We start from the raw sequence: 19,071 nt of genomic DNA, 5'->3' as shown, positions 1-19,071 counted from the left end.
TTTGTCAGGACTTAATTTGCCTGCAGGACTTGTGGATTTGCCTGAATCCTTTTCAGGACTTGCGACTTGCCTGACCTCCCTTGTCAGGACTTATGTATCAGGACTTTTGGGTTGTGTGCCACTCACACACTATTTCCTCCGCACGCCCGAAGGAGGGTGCCTCAACCACCAATCCCACTCACTTCCCCCCATTCCCAGCTGGCCCCCTCTCGGGAGTCCAAAACCGTGGTACTAAGGGCTCCTCACTCCCAGGGCCAGGCCCTTGCCTCGGTCCAGGGTGGGCGGCCGTCTCAGTCCCGGTGTCCTCTTCAGGTGTGGCTATCCCGGACAAGTCCCCAGTTGAACTAAATTGGGCAGCAGATCTTTCTCCTTTTTACTGCCTTTATTAAAAAATCAGCTCGGGTGGGGAGAATCGGCAGGTCATGCACACACCGCTGCTGCTCCTAGGAGGGGCACGGAAGAGGAGGAAGACTGGAGCTGCATCCGCTAGTAAGCAGGCAGAGCTGGAGCTTCCATCCTTACAAGGGAATCAGTTCATTCCAGTTCTTTGCTTTGACATTCGAGCTCCTCTTTCTAGCTGACATCCTTAGGTTAGGGTGAAAGGTAAAAAGGATCTTAGCAGACACTGGATTCAGTTCCTCGCCTCTAGACATCACTTAGATCTCTTAATTTCATTTGGGCTCCTTGTTTTAGGGGTTTTTCCTGCTAGATTTGGTGGGATGTTTCCACACTCGCATACCAGCTCCGATGTCCCCTCCTCCTCACAGTCTCGTGTGCCGTTTTCCAGGAAGCAGCAGGCTGATACCCGACGAAGAGGGATTTCTAACCACCAACAACAGGTAATTAAAGAAAAACTATTAACAACAGGTGATTACAACATGAAATTATTAACAACAAATACTTAAAACTTCGACTTAGCAGCAATTGATTTAACCTGTTACCTCTGCAACTTTAAAAAAAAATGGACAACTTTTCTACTCATAACAGACTGAAAGTGCCCGTGCAGGTCCCCTCCGAGTTTCCCGTGACTCCCGTGTCCCCTGCGCCTGAGCCATCTTGTGTCCTACGTGCCTGCTGTGCCCTCTCCCCTACTTCAGCCCCGCATGGTCCAATGTCCTTTCTTTGCATTCTGTGTGTCCTGTGCGAGTCCTACGTCTCCCACATGTCCCCTTGGTGTCCTATCAAAGTCCCCACATGTGCTCCCAGCACATGCCCTGCTCATCTCCAGCGTGTGTTCCTGCATCCCGCGTGTCCCCATAAATCTACACGCGCGCCTCCGATGTATCCCGTGCGTGTCCCCTATGTGTCCCCACAACCCAGACATGTCTCTTGCACGGCACACACGTGTCGCGTGTGTCCCCGCACTCCTCCCACGTGTCCCCCGACCTGTCCCGCGCGTGTCCCCCGCGCCCCCCGGGCGGCTGGGCGCTGTCTCCGCGTCCCGCTCGCTCCCCGCGCGTTCCCCTTTAAGCGCGGAGGCGTGTCGGAGCCGGGCGGGGGGGGCCGCCCGGCCCTGCCCGCTTAAGGCCCCGGCGAGGGGCACCTGCGGCACTCGCAAGGGGCGGCGGGGCCGTGGGCCGGGGCCCGCAGGATGTACACGCTGACGCGCGGCCCCAGCAAGCTCGCCACGCAGCGCCGCACAGGTACCGGGGGGCGCGGGGCCGGGGGGCGCGGGGGCTCCGTCCCGCCCTCGCCGCCCCCCTGACGCCCCGCGCTCCCCGCAGGTCCCACGCAGCAGGCGGTGGAGAGCAGCAAACTGGGCGAGTATCGGGGGCGACCGCAGCCCGGCCCGTGGCCCCCCGCCAGGTGAGCCCCGCGCGCCGCCGTGACCTTGGGACCGGCACCGGGGCGGCCGGGCGTGACCTTGGCGAGGGGAACGGGACGGCCGGGCCGCCTGCCGGGACGCGGGAGGGGGACCCGGGTTCTCCGCTCGGTGCCGCTCGCCCCGGGGGTCTCGGCGGCGCTTGTGCCCGCACGCGTCCCGCGGAGCTCTGCACGCGTGCCGTGGGCCGCCCTCCTCGGGGGCGCGCCGGAGTGGCCGCCCCTCCTCCTTCTCGCGGGCCATCCCCAAAAATCGCGGGGAGCGGGACCGGTGGGGTCACGCCAAGGAGGCGGCGCGGGGGGGTCCCGGTGCGGGGCAGAGCCGGGGCCGGGGCCGGGCTTGTCCAGCCCCTCCGCGGACGGCCCCGATTGCACGAACCGGGCGGCGGGGCCGGCGCCGGTCCCGCCCGCCTTGGCCGCGCCGCGCACCCACGGGGGCCGCGGGGCCCACGCGGAACTGGCGTTCCCCTCTGCCCCAAAAGCCGGGGTGACACTTTCCGGTGAATTCCGGTGTCCCGCAGCGATAGCTGGAGCTGTTGGCAGGGTGCTGTGGGGTATTCCGGTGGCTGGAAGGCGGTGATGGGATCCCTAAGGAGACCCTTTCCCGACTGGAGGGGTGGAGTCGCACTCAGACAGGGTAGTGGGACCCCGCTGGTTCTGCACGTCCTCTCCAGCTCCAAGAAATGAGCTCCCCCCCTACCCCTGCAGTTCCTCTCCTTCTCAGGATCCCCGGAACTCACTGGAGTGGCTTCTGCCACACTTGCCCTCCTCCTGCCTGCTCAGTGCCCCTGACTGTGGGGGCTTGAGGGTTGCTGCCCTCCCCAGCCCCTGCCTGCAGATCTGCAGGAGCTGCCTGCCCCCAGTCTCTCCTGCCCTCCAAACCCACTCCTAGGGCCCCTTAGACTTTGCCCCGTGAGGAACATGGCTGTTGCAAACGTGTCCTGCCTTAGAGCTGGGCAGAAAAGCCGAAATACTGGAGTTTGCATTGAACACGCTCCCAGGTCTCATCCCAAGTCTTGCCTTTAGCTCTGGTGGGTGTTGCTGCATCCAGGCAGGGAGTGGTTGAAGTGCCCCTCACCAGAGGGGATCCCAGCTCTGAGGAAGCCTGACCTGCTCCCGCTTTTCAGAGTGTAACATCCCAGTCCTGGGCACCTTGCTTGCATCATGCTGGGGCCAGAGCTGTTCCAGTGAACCTGGGTGCTTGATCTGCAGAGGATGGCACATCCCCTGTCCAGTACCTGACTGGATTTCACTTAAATTTCCTGATATTCCTGCAATTTTGGTGGCAGATTCTTTATCTTAGGGACTGCACCTGGTGCTGGATTGGAGGATGGGTGGGAGATGGGCAGCTGGTGCTTTTCCCCAGGGAGCTCCCCTTGCAGCCCTCCTGTGTCAGAATCCCCTGTCCCTGGGGGCTAGGTGCCTTTCTGTCCCAGTCCTTAGGGATGGGGCTGGGTGACTGCAGCTGTGGGCAAGTGTGTGCACCGTGGGGCAGCCCAGGACACCTGAACCACCCCAGTCCTTGCTGGGGTGGGCAGAGCTGCCTGTGCCCTCATCCCCTCCTTGCTTCCCTCCCTCCACAGCCCAGCGCAGAAACTCGTCTTCAACAGAGTGAACGGCAAGAGGCCCCCACTGCTGCTGCAGCAGATCTCAGCCCCTGAAGAATGTTACACCCTGGCCCACGAGGAGAACGTCCGCTTTGTCTATGAAGGTGAGGGCGGAGGGTCCCTGGGGCAGCACCCAGGGGAGCTGGAGCAGATGGAGCCCCTCTCCAGCACCTACACCGTGCTGGGGACATCGGTGGCAGGCACGGAGTCCCCAAGGTGGGGACTTGCCCTCCTTTGCTCCGCCTCCTGCTCCTGTCCCGCAGCCCCCCCGCACTGGGAGCCCCGTCCCAAACCCACCCAGCACTCGTTCCCCCTCCCCAGCCTGGCAGCAGGTAGAGCAGCAGCTGGACAGCAGCCGGAGCGGGGAGAGCACCTGCGGCCCCGTGCAGTACGTGGAGAAAACCCCCAACCCCGGACTCAAAAGTAAGTGGGCAGTGGTTGTGGCCCTTTGGGGTGCATCAGGCTCGGGGTGCAGTGAGTGGCTGTGGGCTCAGCCTGTACCTGAACAGGGCTGTAGTGGAAGGAGGAGGATTCCAGTGCTGGATGTGCCAGAGGGGCTGGTTGGGTCGGTCCTGCTAGTGCTGAGGTCACTCTGGGGGTGCTGGGGGGAGACAGCTGTCCCCAAGCACTGTGGTGGGGATGTCCCACTGCATCCCTTGGATGTTCCACTGTGTTGCCTACTCCTCTGGGATTCAGGCCTTCTCCTGCCACCAAGGGGTTCAGCATCATGCTGGAGAGAGAGGAGCTGCCTGTGGGAACCCGCTTCTCCTGGGGCCGGCAGGACCAACTGGGCTTGGGGACAACACTTGTCTGGTGGCACCTGGAGTCAGGAGCCTTCAGGCTCTCACAGTGGCTGAGAGCTCCCCAAGGAAGAGAATGTCCCTGTAGACCCAGTCTAGCCTTTTGGGGACATGGCACAGGATGGAGGAGACCTGGGGGTGTCATTAGATTGGAGATCAGGAAAGGTTCTTTCCCCAGACGGTGCTTGGCCCTGCCCAGGCTCCCCAGGGACTGGGCACAGCCCGAGGCTGCCAGAGCTCCAGGAGTGCTTGGACAGCGCTGCCAGGGATGCCCAGGGTGGGAATGTTGGGGTGTTTCTGCAGGGCCAGGAGCTGGACTGGATGATCCCTGTGGATCCCTTCCAACTGAGGATATTCTGTGATTCCGTGGTTATTTTTTCTGGGGTTTGGAAGGGAGCACCCAGAGCTCCTGCTCCAGCTGTTCCCCTCTCTCCCTCCCCTCTTTTTCAGACTTCGTTCCCATCGACCTGGAGGATTGGTGGGCACAGCAATTTCTGGCCAAAATCGAGAACAGCTCATAAAAGGGAAGAAAAGGTTGCATTTGGTTTCTTTATAAGAGAAACGAAGCTGTGAGCACCTGGTGCCAGCCCAGCATCGGTGGCGTTTTTGAACCACGTTTTTCAAAGATGCCCGAAGGGGAGCGAGCCAGCCCAGAGGCACCGGACCACAGCCATGCCCGGCCCCGCGCCCTCCCTGCGCCCAGCGGAGGAGCGGCGTGCAGCCCCAGCCAGGATTCCTCAAGTGCCAGTTCTCGGACTGCTGCAGCTCCTGCAGCCTCCAGCTCCAGGGACACTGCGGTGCCACACTGGGGACAGGGAGCGGCTCCCCCCTGCAGCCTCGGGAGGCCAGGGGGCTGCTGTAGCAGGACCGCCAGACAATAAAGCGCTGAAACTGCCCGTGGAGATGCGCTTGTGGCATGGGGAAGAGGGGAAGCAGGGGCTGCAGCATCATGTCCCCTGGAGAGGGAATGCTCCCAGCTGACTGGAGGCTCAGTGGGAGCCTGGCTTCTGTGAATTCAAGGGCTTGGAGCTCCTCTTCCTTGCAGCTGCATCCTTGCCCCAGTGCTGCCTCATCTCCTGGGGCTCAGCCAGGGGCTGGTGCTCTTGGGTGATGTTTGGTATTGGGGGGGCATATGGGCATCTGCAAGGGGGGCTGAGCACCCTGGCTGTGCTCCAGAGGTGGGCTGCCACATGTAGGTGGGCAAAGCTGCAGGAATGGGAGTGCCAAGGCCAGCTGCCCACTGCCATGGAGGTCAAAAGGCTTGAGGTCTCCCCCTCACCTGTGGCTGTTTGGGAGAGCTGAGAGAGGATAGCTGTGGCTACCTGAAGTAAAAAGAATGGGGACCCCAACTTCTGCTTCTACAAAAAAACTCCTCAGCTGAGGGCAGTTCAAGCCCGACTAAGCTCTTCCAGTTCTGGTTTTGTAGGACACCCCTCTACCCCCATGTCCTTCTCCCCAAGCAGAGAGCAGGAGGCCAGCACAGGCTGAATAGAGTCTGAATCCAAAGGAGGCCAGCAAACACCCACTGGAAAAAAAATCCTCTTTATTATTCCTATGATGGGAACAACAACCACACTGCAGCCAGGGGGGAGTAGAAGCCGGCCAGGAGCTGTGTTGCTTCTCCCACCTGGGAGGCCAGAGCACTGCCAGCAGCACCTGTGCTCCTGGCAGCTGCCCATGGAGCACTCCTGGTCCTGCTCCCAGCCCCAGGCTGGCACACCTGGCACTGCGGCTGTGACTGTAATCAGGAGCAGCACCACGCACAGCCCACAGTGCCTGCCTCGCTGACAGGCAGGGTGGTACAGCCCCCCGGGACAGGGAAATGCTGCTTCCATAACACCTCCTTCATTTAGGCCAGGGTGGCTGGCCCTAGAGTGATGGAGGGTTGGGGCCGGGGGATGTCATCCTTGCCATGGATTCTGCGACTAGCTCTGCCATGGCATCATGGGCAGTGTGCAGGTTAAGCTGCCTTCATGTCCCCACCCAGCCCCAAGCCTTGCAGGGGGCACCAGAGCCAGTAGGACATGGACTGTTACTGCTGTGCTCAGGGCACTGCCAGCCTGTGGCAATTTTGCATCTCACCCCCTGAAACCTCCACATTCCCACTGTTCCCCATCGCAGGAAAAGCCTGTGAGAATCTACTACATCCTGCTGTACTTCCCTTTCCAGAAAACAGTTACTGGGAGTTTCAGCACTTCAGCCACCCTCCCAGCAAAAAGCATTCCCCCTTTTTCTTCCCTCCCTGGGAAAGACACTGCTGCTGAGATTCCCCTCTGCATGGTGCCCTGGCAGTGGCTGGCTCTGCTGCCCACCACTATGTTCCCAGGGTGCAATCCCTCCCTGCCAGCAACTCCAAAGGACTCTAAGCAGGCCATTCACCTGCTGGCTGCTGACTAATAAAAAACACACATCTTTAAAGATCTGGGGAAATTCTTAGTAACATGATGCACCATTGTTCTGAACAACAACATTAGGCAAAGGGAAGAAATGGAACAGGAATAAATGAATCAGTCACAAGGAAAAAAAAATGAAAACCCAACCAAAAAATATAACCCAACCCCTGACAATGCAATCATTGGGAGGGAATTAGCCCCCCCTTGCCATTAATATTAATTATGTGCAATTGTGTGTAGTACTATAGTGCAAATAGCTCTGCATTGATCATGGGGCAGCTCCCAAGGGGCTGCCCCAGGTGACAGAGGGACTAGTTAAGGACAGACAAGAATCAACACAGATTTCCAACAAACAAACAAAAAAACCCAACCCAGTCACTGGGAAACTCCAAAAAGCCTCCTCCAACTGGGCCCAGGCAAGGCTGGGCAATGCTGGTGCCCAGCAGCATCCTGGAGCCAGGCAGGGGCAGGACAGGGCCTTTGCTCCCTGCCTGCAGCTGGCACAGCCTGGTCGGGGCAGAGGGGATGAGGAGGAGGATGCAGGACAGATACGGTCAGGTAGGAGCTGTGTGGAGGGTAAAGAGGTGAGCTCAGCAGGACATGGGCACAGCGAGGGCATCGCTGGCTTCAAACTGGTCCTGTGGCTGCACTGCACAGTGTGGGGCAGTGCTGCTGGCAGAACCTTTGCATGGGCACAACAGTGAGGCCAGCAGCATCCCTGGGCACCCTGTGACACTTCATACTTATCCTACAGAGCACAGCCAAGACCCTGCAGCACCTCTCAATCAACCCACAGCATCCCCAGGGAACTTGTGGCACCTCTCACCCGCCTCTGCAGCGTCCCTGGGCACCCCTCACTGCCTCCAGCTCTGGCTCCCCAGCCATGCCCATCACGTGCTGTTCCTGGGGCTGAGCTCTGGGCATCGCTCCATTGCTACCTCTCACCCAGTGCCAGTTCCTGGCACCACAGCTCCCCTTGCACAGCTGGGGCCAGAGCCAGCTCCTCGAGCCAGGCTTGGCAAGCAGGCGGGAGGAGACCATTTTCCCTAGCACTTAAAGGAGACAGAGCCTCCTCTTTCCCATGCCAGGCATGGAGCAAACAGGAGCTGAGCTGTCCCCCCCTGGCTGGACACAAAGTGCTCCCAGGGGCAATCCCAGCACATCCTGCTGCCCCAAGGACGGTTTGGATCTGAGCTGTGTGACAGCCTCCTGCTAAACCACGAGCAACCACCAAACAACACAGGGACATGCGGGTGAGGAGCACGGGGCAGCGTCCCGCTGGGTGTGAGCGATGGGCAGGGAGGAGGGGAGCAGAGGGGATCCCGCTCCTCCTCTGCCATCTTAAGTCCAATGCCGCTCTCCACCCATCCAGGCTGTCCCGGTTTTTTGGGTGGATTTTTTTTTGCCGTATGGATGGAAGAAGGCTGGAGAGTGGCAGTGGCACACGCGCACACACACACACACACCCATGAACGCCCGGAGCCGCTGCAGCGGCAGGAGTGCTGCCATCCTCTCACCCCTCGGTGGAAAGGTTTACATTGATACAGTATTTAAGACACGCCGATATATAAATTACTGTCTCTATATATACTATGTATAGGCTGAGGGCCAGTCCGTGAGGAAGGGCACCAGGGGGCTCATTTCCCTCTGTCCTCTGTGTAGTGCTGGAAGCGAGTGAAGCTCATGAAGACCTGCTCCAGGGAGATCTGGCTCACCGAGTAGTCCTCCAAGCGATATTTCTCTTTGGCTTTCTCCAGGGCCCCAAAGACCTGCAAGGGAGGGCAGGGACAGGAGGCAGCGTGACTCAGTGTGGGGGGGACTCCCAGGACCACAGGGGGAGCCCCAGGCTGTGACAGGGAACACCACACTGTGATAGGGAAACTCCTGGCAGTGGCAGCAAAAGCAGAGAAAGCTTTTTTCTCCAGGGAGACCCAGGAAAATGACACCTTCCCTGGCAGGAGAGTGGGGGGAAGCTAGGAGTATCTGAAACCATTTAAAAACATATGCTATGGATATGATTGTTTTACACATTTATATGTGATAAATGCATATATATATATACACACACGTGTATATATGTATTTATATATATACACACACATATCTGTATTTGAATCCCTGCCCAAGGTTTCTGCTAACACATTATATATACAAAATATTTATATAATATAGAAATAACACTTAGGATACTATATACACTATACATAACTATCTATATCTAGCATACACATCATTTTTATATTGAGCTTCATACGATATACATATTTGTAAACTCACTCTCTAGTTTTTATATAATCCTCTACATAGTTTTAATATAATCTGTATACTATGTACTCTCTCTATATATACTCTATAGACTATACTACATACTTGATATAAAGAGTATATACTCCAGAGTATATAATCTTATAGAGTATTACCTATACCATATTGAGTATATATTATATATTGTATAAATACAATATACAGTATATGATATACACTACAGCCAGTGCATGTAATATACAGATATATATACTTAGATACTGCGTATGAAAACTATCTGTATACTGTGAATATCTCTACAGTATACATATCTATATGTATTTACATATAGATAATGTACATGTAGACAGTATATACGGAGAGATATACTAGGTATACTCTATACATAACTCTATATACTGTATGCAGAGGGTTACATACTGTAACTGTACTGTGGGGTTTTATGGGTGTCCCTGGGCTAGGACTCCTCAGGATCAGCGGCTGGGGAAAGCCACCGCCCACAGCCCCAGTGGGACCGTGCTGAAGCACTGCCAGGGGCTTCCTGGGGCTGAGGGGCAGGAGCAGAGAGGTGTCAGCATGGGGAAGTCGTGCCCACCCGTGCCACGTTTCCATAGCGTAATGCAGCGTGGGGAGGATGCACCACTGCAAAGCACCAAGGACAGGGGAAGGGGCAGTAGAAGGGTTCCCAGTGCCCCCTTACCTGTGCCCAGCTGAGGTTCTTGTTGGTCAAGTGGTAATGCACCATGCCCTGGTGCTCATGCTTCAGGACACTGCCTGGGGAATCAAGCAGGGAGAGGCTCTATGTTAGGGAAGGCGCTGAATTTCACACCCAGCACCCTGCCCCTGCTCCAGGGGCAACCACTCCAGCAGCTCACGGTACCTGGGAAAGTCTTCTCCACGAAGGCCTTGAAGGCCTGCAGCTCACCCTCCTCCTCACTCCGGGTTTTGGCCAGCAAGGTGTATCCACTGCCAAACTTGCTTTTGAGGTGCTGGGGGCTGCCCAAGCACTTGAACTGCCCATTCACCATGATGGCCAATCGTGTGCACAGTGCCTCGCACTCCTCCATGCTGCAGGAAGGAGAGGACTTGTTCAGAGAATCCCAGGAGGGTTTGGGTGGGAAGGAACCCTAAAGCTCATCTCCTTCACCCCCTGCCATGGGCAGGGACAACTTCCACTAGAACAGGCTGCTCCAAACCCAGTCCAGCATGCTCCTAGAGATGGGGCAGCCACAGCTTCTTCTGTAAGCACCAGGACACAAGCAGAAGCTTCTGGGAAGCGGCTGCAGGTGTGTTCCCTTCTCTCTGGACTCTTTGAGGAAGGAGATTTGGGTAAAGCCAGCCAGTGGCTGCAGGCAGTGTATACCCACCCACCGGGCCCTGGAGGTGTGTCCCATCCCTTGGATCCCACCACTCTCCTGATCTCTCATGCCAAGCCCTGCCCAGCCAAGTGTCACCTGTGGGAGGTGAAGATGATGGATTTGCCACACTCCCGTGTCCGTGTCACTGCGTCCCAGAGCAAGCGCCGGGCCACGGGGTCCATGCCAGTGGAGGGCTCGTCCAGGAAGATCACAGGGGGGCCACCAATGAGGGCAATGCCAGCGCTCAGCTTCCGCTTGTTCCCACCACTGCAGAGGAATCACAGAATCATTAAGGCTGGAAACGACCTGCGAGATCACCAAGTTCAACCTTCAGCTGAAAACGGGAGTGAGGAATGGGGACAGAGACCCAGTATGAGCACAGGGAGCACCACACAAGAGGAGGGACAGCGGTTTGCCCATGCCTGCTCTCACCTGTAGGTCCTGACGAGCTTGTCGGCGTGCGGCTCCAGGAGCAGCCCCCGCAGCATGTTCTCCACGCAGCTGCCGATGTAGCGCTCGGGGATGCCGCGCAGCCGCGCGTACATGCTCAGCGTCTCACGCCCTGTCATGTGCTCCAGGAGGGCGTCGAACTGCGGGCAGTACCCGATCCGCTGCTGCACCTTGGGCCGAGAGGAGCGCGCAGCAATCAGCCCACGGGCAGGTCTCTGAGCCAGAGGTGCCTGGGCACCCACAGGCCTTGCTGCTCCTCTCTGAGGTTTTGCTCAGGGTGATGGGAACTGAGCCACAGCTCTGAAACCATGGGTGGAACGAGAGGGAAATGCCCCCTGGAGCAGCTGGGCTGACAGGGATGGACAGATGTGTCTCTGGACAGCAAATGAGTAGGCTCACAATGCCTCTGCCAAGCTGGTTCCTCACTGTGAGGGACCATTTTGGGGTGCCCAGGCTCTCAGAAGAAGGAAAGTGCTGGAGGGCTGGTAACTGCCCCCATGTCCTGCTCACTTCCAGGAACAAGAGCATGACAGGAGGCAGTTTCAGGGAAGGAAGCAGTTTGGGGCATGCTCTCAAGGAATGTTCTTCATGTCTGACCTTGTCTGGGACCCGATTCACTTAAGAGTTGGACTTGATGGTCCTTGTGAGTCCCTTCCAAATCAGAATATTCTATGAAGACTGGGACAGTGGTAGAGGAAGGACTGGACCAAAAGCCTAACCCCTGCTCATCTCTTCCTCTTCCAAAGGAACTGGGCAATTCCCAGCAAGGACACCCCTAGCAGAGGTCTGGAAAGGTTTGATATACTCATTTTAGAGACCATCCTCCAAAATTTTCCACATTTCCAGCTATGGAGCTAAAACCCTTGGATGAAGGGTTTGCTACCCTCACCAGGTTTGGCCTCCATTTGTATCACATCTGTAATCCCAGTGGAGAAGAAACTGCTTCCACACGGCCAGAAAATGGAGAGCCGAGCCAGCCAAGGACACAATGTCCCTGGGATATTTATTGTCTCTGCCTCTGGAACTGCAACCATGTCCTCTTGGAGGCACCTACAAGGTGGCTCAGCCCAGCCAAACACAGAATGGTCTGCAACACCACCCTCACCCCCACAGCCTTGGGTACCTTCTTGATGTTGGCCAGAATGCTGTGGCCATCCACAAAGGCGTCCCCTGAGGTGATGCTCTCGTCACCTGTCAGCATCTTGAAGGTGGTGGTTTTGCCCGCTCCGTTAAAGCCAAGGAGACCAAAGCATTCCCCTTTGCTGACGGCCAAGGAGATCCTGTCCACGGCCAGCAGGGACTCCCGGCTGTCGTAGACCTGGAGGAGACCACACATGGGCCATGTGTCACTGCCCGATGGCACGGCAAGGCAGGCGGTGGCTTTGTCAGCCCCGAGAGGACACGGCTCAGATGGCAGCAGGATGCTCAGGTCACCTCGCCTCACCTTGGTGAGCTCCTTGATGACCAGTGGGCTGCTGAGAGACGACAGCAGTTCTGGCGGCGATTCCAAAACCTTCTTCCTCTCATCTGCCACGTCCCTGTCCTCTGGCAGCACAGACACCCTGTTCAGCAGGGCCACCTGAACACAGGGGGAAGACACACTCTGTGTCACCCGGCTGCTGGGGGATGAACGGGTTCCTCCAGTGTCCCCAACCCTGGCAGGATCCATCCCTTCCATCGGCTGCCTCTGCAGATGCCTCACTCCCTCTGCCAATCCATACACTTAACAGGACTGGCTCCTCCAAGCTCCAAGGATGCTCCCCGGGAAGAGGATTTAGGTGATGGGGCCCATCTCCAGCTCACAGGGACTCCTGGGCTGGGCTTGGAGGGCACAGCTTCCTCCCACATGCCTCACTCACCCACTTCCGCCGCCTGCAGATGCCACAGACCAGAGTTCTCAATCTCCAGAGGAGGTTTGTCTCAATGAGGAAGAGGAGGAAGAGGAAGGAGAAACCCTGGATGGCCAAGGAGGTCAGGTATCGCCCAATCCCAGGGCTCTCCCAGGAAAAGTAGTTCATCTGGTAACTGATATCTGAGGAAAGATGGAACAAATCAACTTCAGGATACTTTGGGAAGGGGCAGATAAACTCCAGGGAAGCTGTGAGCCCAAAGCTTTGCCTGGCTTATCTTCATCCCACACTGGCTCCCTGCCCACAGCTCTTTCCAACGCTTCCCACAGGAGGATTTGAGTCTGGAGGGGATCTGGCAGAAGACACCCAATGGATGCAGGCAGAGGACATCAATCTTGGGATTGGGATTTCTCTACTCATCTGTGAAACTTCCCCTAGCCCACATTTTTCCTCCAAATCATGAGTAAGGTGATCCAGTTAAGGAACTTTTTCCTATTTATGTCCTAATATGCTGCCCAGTTTTTGCTGTAAAATGGTACCTGCAGCTACTGCCCAGGCAGAGGCCCCATGACACTGCCCAGTTCCACCATCCACCCCACACAACCTCCCAGTGATGCTGTGGAGGTTGGCCAGGTGAGGATGTAGAGACTCACTGAAGGCCTTGCAGATGAAGATGGCTTCAACAGAGGAGGTGCAGAACTGAATGAACTCATAGTTCTGGTAGAAGTCACTGATGCACTGGCCCAAGCAGTAATTAGGTAAGATGAGAAAAACTTTATCCAGGGTTTTGGAGAGGTCCACCAAGCCCAGCTCTGAAAGAGAACAGGTGGATCAATGAATTAGAGACTGCTGGTTTGGGAGAAAAAACCCTGATATCTGAAAAACCCTGAAATTTAGAGGGAAACCAAACATATTTTGTCACATTTAATGGGTGAGACTGGACTGTTGTAGTGTTTTATGGCTATTGTGGGACCAGCCCTGGGGTCAGAGAGCCCCCCTGGGGGCTGGACCTTGTTGGTGATGGCTGGGCAGGTACAGAGGGCAGTGACCCACCTGGGATGCTCATGATGGTGACGGCGAGGAAGGTGGCGGTGCCAGAGAGGATGTTGAAGATGGTCAGACGGGTGTAGGCCGTGGCTGCCACCGAGAAGAAGAAGCTGAGGAGGTACATGAGGGGGATGATGGCCCAGCCATAAAGGAGGAAGATCAGCATCACATCAACGAGGTGGCTGTCTTGGGTGAAGGCTTGCACGTTGAAGGCTTGGAATATCACCTGGGGCACAGCAATGTGGGGAGAAGGCACATTTGGCTTGACCTCAGGTGACGTCTCCTTGTCCCAGTGGCCCAGGGTAATATCAGCACTGCACTGACCCAGACAGCCCCTCATGGATGGGTCCTACAGCGGCCCATGGCTGTCCCCAGGGGAGTCCCATTCTGCAGATTGGTATGCAGAAGGGCAGGTCTGAGGCATTCCTCTCCAAGATCCCATGGATTTAACATTTTCTAGTCCCAACAGCAAAGTGTTCAGCTGCCAGAGGACACTGCCCCAGCTGATTGGCCTTGGTCCAGCTTTCAGCAGGACCAAGGGACAGCTTTCTTGCTGGCCCTTTTTACAGAGACATTGCCAGTGGCCTTGTCCTTCTCCCTGCACCCACACACATCCCAGAGGAGCAGCGCTCAGCACTTCCACCAACAGGGAGGGCACTGGGGTCCCAGGGGTGACTCACCAACATCAGAGCACAAGGGATGAGGAAGTTGATGATGTCCCAGAGCAGGGCAGAAAGCCAGAAGTTGACCACGTAAACGCCGCTGACGAACTGGACGTGCTTGGCCTTGATGGCGCGTTCGCTGACCAGCAGCAGCGCGAAGGTGCTGGCGAGCGAGGCCATCCCATACAGCAGGTTGATAGCAATGGCAAACCCAGTCTGGCCTCTATGGGGACAGGGGGATACATTAGGGCAGGGACACCTCAGCAAACCAATGCTGAGGCTACACAGGGACAGCATAGAATCATAGAATAGTCTCAGACGGGACCACAGGGATCATCCAGCCCAGCTCCTGGCCCTGCACAGACACCCCAACAATCCCACCCTGGGCACCCCTGAGAGTGTTGTCCAAATGCTCCTGGAGCAATGGCAGCCTTGAGACCATGACCATACCCTGGGGAGCCTCATCAGTGTCCCAGCAACCTCTGGGGGAAGAACCTTTTCTTGATTTCCAGCCTAACCCTCCCCTGACACATCTTCAGCCATTCCATCAGGTCCTGTCTCTGGTCACAGAGAGCAGAGATCAGCACCTGCCCCTCTGCTGCCACTCTGGATAAAGCTGTGGCCAGCACACCCACACCGGGCTTCTTGAAGAGGCTACAATTTGCAAACATGCTGAAGAAACACTCAAGGGAGACAATCATCCCCCAGGCACAGCCCACCCTGCACACCACAAACCTCCATGCTGATGAGGTCCCAGACATGACCCCTCTGGTCTAGGTAAGGTTCAGAGGCCCTGGATATGGCGTTTTGTGAAGAGCATGGCCACATGGCCTCCACTACTAAGAGCACCCAGGAAAAATAACCCCAGCCAATATCTCGAGGGGAACAGCCAATCTTTGGGATGTGCGCGGGGTGACGTGGCTGCCAGACTCAGCAGGGAAGTCATCTCCACAGCTTTGCTCCCCTGACCTCCTGAGTGCAATCACAGCTACATTTGGGTCTGAGAAGCTCCAGCCTGGCTTCTTCACTGACTCCAGCACAACCAAGCCAACCTGCACCCACGGGAGCCCTAGCAGGAAAGTGAGCCCTGTGCCATCACCACACATACTCCATGAGCTGGTCCTTGGCCTTCTCGGTGATGTTGCGGGGCTGGGGGTAGTTGGTGATGGTGATGGAGGCGTTGGGGCCTGCCAGCACCCTGAGGACGGCGTTGTCGGCCAGCATGAGGGCGGTGGCCGGGGAGTGGTAGGCCTGGTTGTTGAAGAGCGCCGTGACCAGCGTGCGGTTCCCCATGCCCTCGAAGGAGGCGGCTGCAATGTAGTGCTCGTTGAAGGCTCCTCCTTCCTCGGAGGCTCGGGAGATGAGGAACTCCTCCAGCCCACCTGCCAAACACCACTGCTGTTACGGGCGGGCTTCATCACACCACTGCTAACTGAGGCCAACTGGAAAAGACCCCAAGCAGACTCAGTCCCGGTGGCCCACCCTAGTCCTGAACACAGAAGCACAGATCCATAGAATCTCCTGAGTTGGAAAGGACCCACAAGGATCATAGAGTCCAACTTCTGTCCCTGCACAGGACACCCCAACAATGCCACCATGTGCCTGAGAGTGTTGTCCAAAGCTCCTTGAGCTCTGGCAGCACTGGGGCCGTGACCATTCCCTGGGGAGCCTGTTCCAGCGGCCACAAACATGGGGTTGTGGAGAAGACAGCTCTGCTCAGATGAGGAGAGGTCCTGCCAATGACGTGACACTCCCACACAGGAAAGCAAAGCATCAGATACACCACCCACACCAGTGGCCCTTGGACACCCCCGCCAGGCACCACCTGCTCCAGGGGTGCTCCCTGAGCCCTCACCCAGCACCTCCAGTGACGACTGACGCTGGGCATCCAGCAGCTCCATGTACTGGTCCGCCAGCCTCTGCGGCAGCCCCATGGCCCCCGACACCGAGAAAGGCACGATGGTCTGGCCGTAGGGCTCCAGTGTCAGCCGCAGCTGGGATGAGTCTCGGGGGCCGGGGAAAGTCTTGGCCACGATGAGGGCAAAGGCAGTGAAGATCAGAGGCACGAGGAACTGCGCCGCCACCATCTTCCAGTTGCGCCAGCTGTACATGGCCCGCTTCATGAACATGGAGTAGAACTGCTGGCAGCACAGGTAGAACTGCGAGGGGAGAGGCCGGGTCACGGTGAGCCCTGCCAGCTGCAGACACGTCACCCCATGCAGCTGATGCACAAGATGACCCCAAACCACCGCCATCCTTTATGCACCTGCCAGCCTGCAGCAGAGCCTGCTCTCAGCTAAGCCTATAAAGGGATTAGCAGGGCAGCTGCCCAGCTCCAGCTCATCCAGCTCCATGGCTTCTGAACGAGTCAGTCACTTTGAGATCTCAGGTGTTAAAAGCAGCTTTAGCCATGACCTTTACCTTCCTCCACCTCCCAGCAGCTGAGGCTCCCAAACAGGATTACTGCAGGGCAGGTGTTGGTCAGAGCAACCAGGTGAGCACCTGTGAGTGCCCAACCCAGCCCCTGTGAACACCTTCTACGCTTTTCAAACCCAGCAACATCCTCCTCCCCCTCTGCCTCTGAGACGTGCCCTTGAGAAGACAAGGGATATGATCACAGGCGCTGAGGCAGCGGGGCATGAAGGGCTGCCAGGGAACTGGAACACGAGCCTAGCAAGGGAAGGAAGATGGATTTTCTCATCTTCCTTCTGGAAAATCCCAATGATGGAACAACGGCAGGTGGAAAACCACATTAGATCACCTTGAAGAGCAACTCGGATCCCAAGATTAATATGAAGAGTAACCCTACCAACCCTAAAAATCATTTGTCCTAACAATGCAGATTCCAACTTGAACTTTCAATTTGATTGTGGTTCCAAACCACATGCAACAAGAGCAACAGTGGGGGAGGCTCCATCTGGTAACCCTACTTAAAGCCCCTCCCTTCACATGTCGCCTCCCCATTCCTGCTGCACCCACCCCCCACACTCACCCCGGTGTTGAGCTTGATGCTGGAGCAGTCCTCAGTAATGAGCGCCCCGCTGTCATCCGTCATGTCCGTCATGCCGCTCAGGCTGCTGGAGTCATCCATGGCCCAGTCGTTGGAGCGTCTCTCATGCTGGTACTGCAGAGCAGGCAGCTGGATGGCCTGGATATCCATGCTGGAGTCGACAAGCTTCCCAACCCTGTGCCAGGAGGGAAAGTGGGTGATGAAACAGATCCAGGCAGGATACAGCTGTTCTGAGCTGGGGAAGCCAAAGCCAAGAGACCAAAGCCAACAAGTGCCCCAGAGGGCTGTGCTGGCCATCACCAAAGCACACTGGTCACCCCTCCACCTACCTGAGGAACACCTCCTCCATGGTGGTGACCGAGGCGCCGTAGCTGGCGATGCCCAGCTCCTCCCGCCTCTGCTCCAGCTCTGTGAACAGGGCCTCAAACCTGAGCAGAGAAGGGAGACATCAGACAATGACACTCGTGGGAGGGGGCACTCAGGGGTAAAGATCCTCTGGGCATCAGTCCTGCAGCTGGCTGGAGTCTTGCATCCAACCCCAGGGTGACCTGTGGCATTGAGCACACCCCTGTCTCCAAGGGCAGATTTTGGGCTCCACCAGCTGTTTGTTCTTGCCTCAGCTATCACAGAATCATGGAAACACAAAAGGGTTTGAGTTTGGAAAGGACGTTACTGACCACCTCATTCCACCCCCTGCCATGTCCAGGAACACCTTCCACTATTACAGGGTGCTCCAAACCCCATCCAGTTTGGCTTTGGACACTGCCAGGGATCCAGGGGCAGCCCCAGCTGCTCTGGGCACCCTGTGCCAGGGCCAGCACCCTCCCAGGGAACAATTCCTTCCCAATATCCCATCCATCCCTGCCTCCTGGCAGTGGGAAGCCATTCCCTGTGTCCTGTCCCTCCATCCCTTGTCCCCAGTCCCTCTGTAGCTCTCCTGGAGCCCCTTTAAGCCCTGGAAGGGGCTCTGAGGTGTCCCTGGAGCCTTCTTTTCTTCAGATGAGCACCCCTAGCTCTCCCAGCCTGGCTCCAAAACAGAGAGGCTCCAGTCCTTGGAGCATCTCTGTGGCCTCCCTGGACTTGTTCCAGGAGCTCCACATCCTCCTGATGGTGCCTCCAGACAGGGAGGAAGCACTGCAGGAGGGGTCTCACGAGAACAGAGCAGAAGGACACAATCAGCTCTTCTGACCTCCTGGGTCTATAGATCTGATTCCAGAGCCAGAACATCTTGCCTCATGTGTGCCACCCTCAGCACTACAAGAGGAACTGAATCCCATTTTCCATGACCAGTGCTGATGCAGGGAGCAGCTCCCCTTTCCAACAAGCCTGCGAGTCAGTGTGTGAAGGGGAGCCCCCAGGGAGGGGCAGCAGAGGACAATACCATTACCTGTGTGTGCTCTCCTTGGGCAGGATGAAGGACAGCTCTGCCCCGGCATTGCTCTCCATGGTGGCATTGGGCACGTACTGGCAGATGAGGCGGGAGATCTCTCCCAGGTTGCAGTAGGGCTCCTTCACCATCACCATGTGATATCCAGCCCCTGGGGGGAGCCACGAGAGAAGGGAGAGGAGGGTCAATCCCAGCCCAGCCCAGGCAGGGGGCTGGAACAGGGAGGGATGCACCGGCACTGCTTCGCACTGGACACGGACACAATGCAAGAGCAAATGTGGGAATGGGCCCCAGGAGAGGCTGAATAGCAGGATGGGGAGCAACCAGCCATCAGGCAAGGAGCAATGGATCTCCTCCCTGCTCTCTATACCCCTCCTGCTCCTCCCTGGCCAGGGGAGGACACAGAGCACAGCCTGCTCTG

The 19,071-nt window shown here is 57.1% G+C and overlaps 2 protein-coding genes and 1 long non-coding RNA gene across 8 annotated transcripts in view; 1 reads left to right on the top strand and 2 right to left on the bottom strand.

Moving 5' to 3' along the window:
- Positions 1 to 363: 363 nt before the first annotated feature.
- Positions 364 to 1,499, bottom strand: LOC119706994. The gene is made up of 2 exons (XR_005258642.1): positions 1,387 to 1,499; positions 364 to 822 (listed from the first exon to the last, which is right to left on the bottom strand). It is a non-coding gene; the product is annotated as an uncharacterized LOC119706994 (long non-coding RNA).
- MCRIP2 (MAPK regulated corepressor interacting protein 2) lies at positions 1,486 to 5,130 on the top strand. 2 transcript variants are annotated; one of them, XM_038151336.1, is made up of 5 exons: positions 1,487 to 1,643; positions 1,725 to 1,806; positions 3,405 to 3,532; positions 3,750 to 3,851; positions 4,679 to 5,130. In XM_038151336.1, exons 1-5 carry the CDS (start codon positions 1,592 to 1,594, stop codon positions 4,747 to 4,749), a joined length of 435 nt encoding a protein of 144 aa, XP_038007264.1. In that variant the 5' UTR covers positions 1,487 to 1,591; the 3' UTR covers positions 4,750 to 5,130. The 2 variants fall into 2 exon arrangements, with proteins under 2 accessions (XP_038007265.1, XP_038007264.1); XM_038151337.1 differs by lacking the exon at positions 3,750 to 3,851 and having other exon boundaries at positions 1,486 to 1,643.
- A 621-nt stretch (positions 5,131 to 5,751) lies between these two features.
- Positions 5,752 to 19,071, bottom strand: part of ABCA3 (ATP binding cassette subfamily A member 3) — a 31,916-nt gene continuing 18,596 nt past the window's right edge. For 4 of the 5 annotated variants that reach the window (XM_038151332.1, XM_038151335.1, XM_038151334.1 and 1 more), the window contains exons 16-31: positions 18,651 to 18,801; positions 17,593 to 17,691; positions 17,246 to 17,438; positions 16,109 to 16,412; positions 15,362 to 15,635; positions 14,272 to 14,476; positions 13,598 to 13,817; positions 13,198 to 13,356; positions 12,554 to 12,726; positions 12,139 to 12,273; positions 11,818 to 12,012; positions 10,677 to 10,864; positions 10,341 to 10,511; positions 9,767 to 9,954; positions 9,587 to 9,660; positions 8,259 to 8,390 (exon numbers count right to left, since the gene is read on the bottom strand). In XM_038151332.1, coding sequence (XP_038007260.1) covers positions 8,259 to 8,390; positions 9,587 to 9,660; positions 9,767 to 9,954; positions 10,341 to 10,511; positions 10,677 to 10,864; positions 11,818 to 12,012; positions 12,139 to 12,273; positions 12,554 to 12,726; positions 13,198 to 13,356; positions 13,598 to 13,817; positions 14,272 to 14,476; positions 15,362 to 15,635; positions 16,109 to 16,412; positions 17,246 to 17,438; positions 17,593 to 17,691; positions 18,651 to 18,801 — 2,861 coding nt within the window. Of the gene's footprint in view, positions 8,391 to 9,586; positions 9,661 to 9,766; positions 9,955 to 10,340; positions 10,512 to 10,676; positions 10,865 to 11,817; positions 12,013 to 12,138; positions 12,274 to 12,553; positions 12,727 to 13,197; positions 13,357 to 13,597; positions 13,818 to 14,271; positions 14,477 to 15,361; positions 15,636 to 16,108; positions 16,413 to 17,245; positions 17,439 to 17,592; positions 17,692 to 18,650; positions 18,802 to 19,071 lie in introns of all 5 variants that reach the window. The other variant, XM_038151330.1, reaches the window with a different exon arrangement.

This window comes from Motacilla alba, chromosome 14 (assembly GCF_015832195.1).
Source record: "Motacilla alba alba isolate MOTALB_02 chromosome 14, Motacilla_alba_V1.0_pri, whole genome shotgun sequence".
Taxonomy (NCBI): Eukaryota; Metazoa; Chordata; class Aves; order Passeriformes; family Motacillidae; genus Motacilla; species Motacilla alba.
The sequence above is the reverse complement of the archived record's forward strand: the minus strand, read 5'-3'. Positions and strand labels throughout refer to the sequence as shown.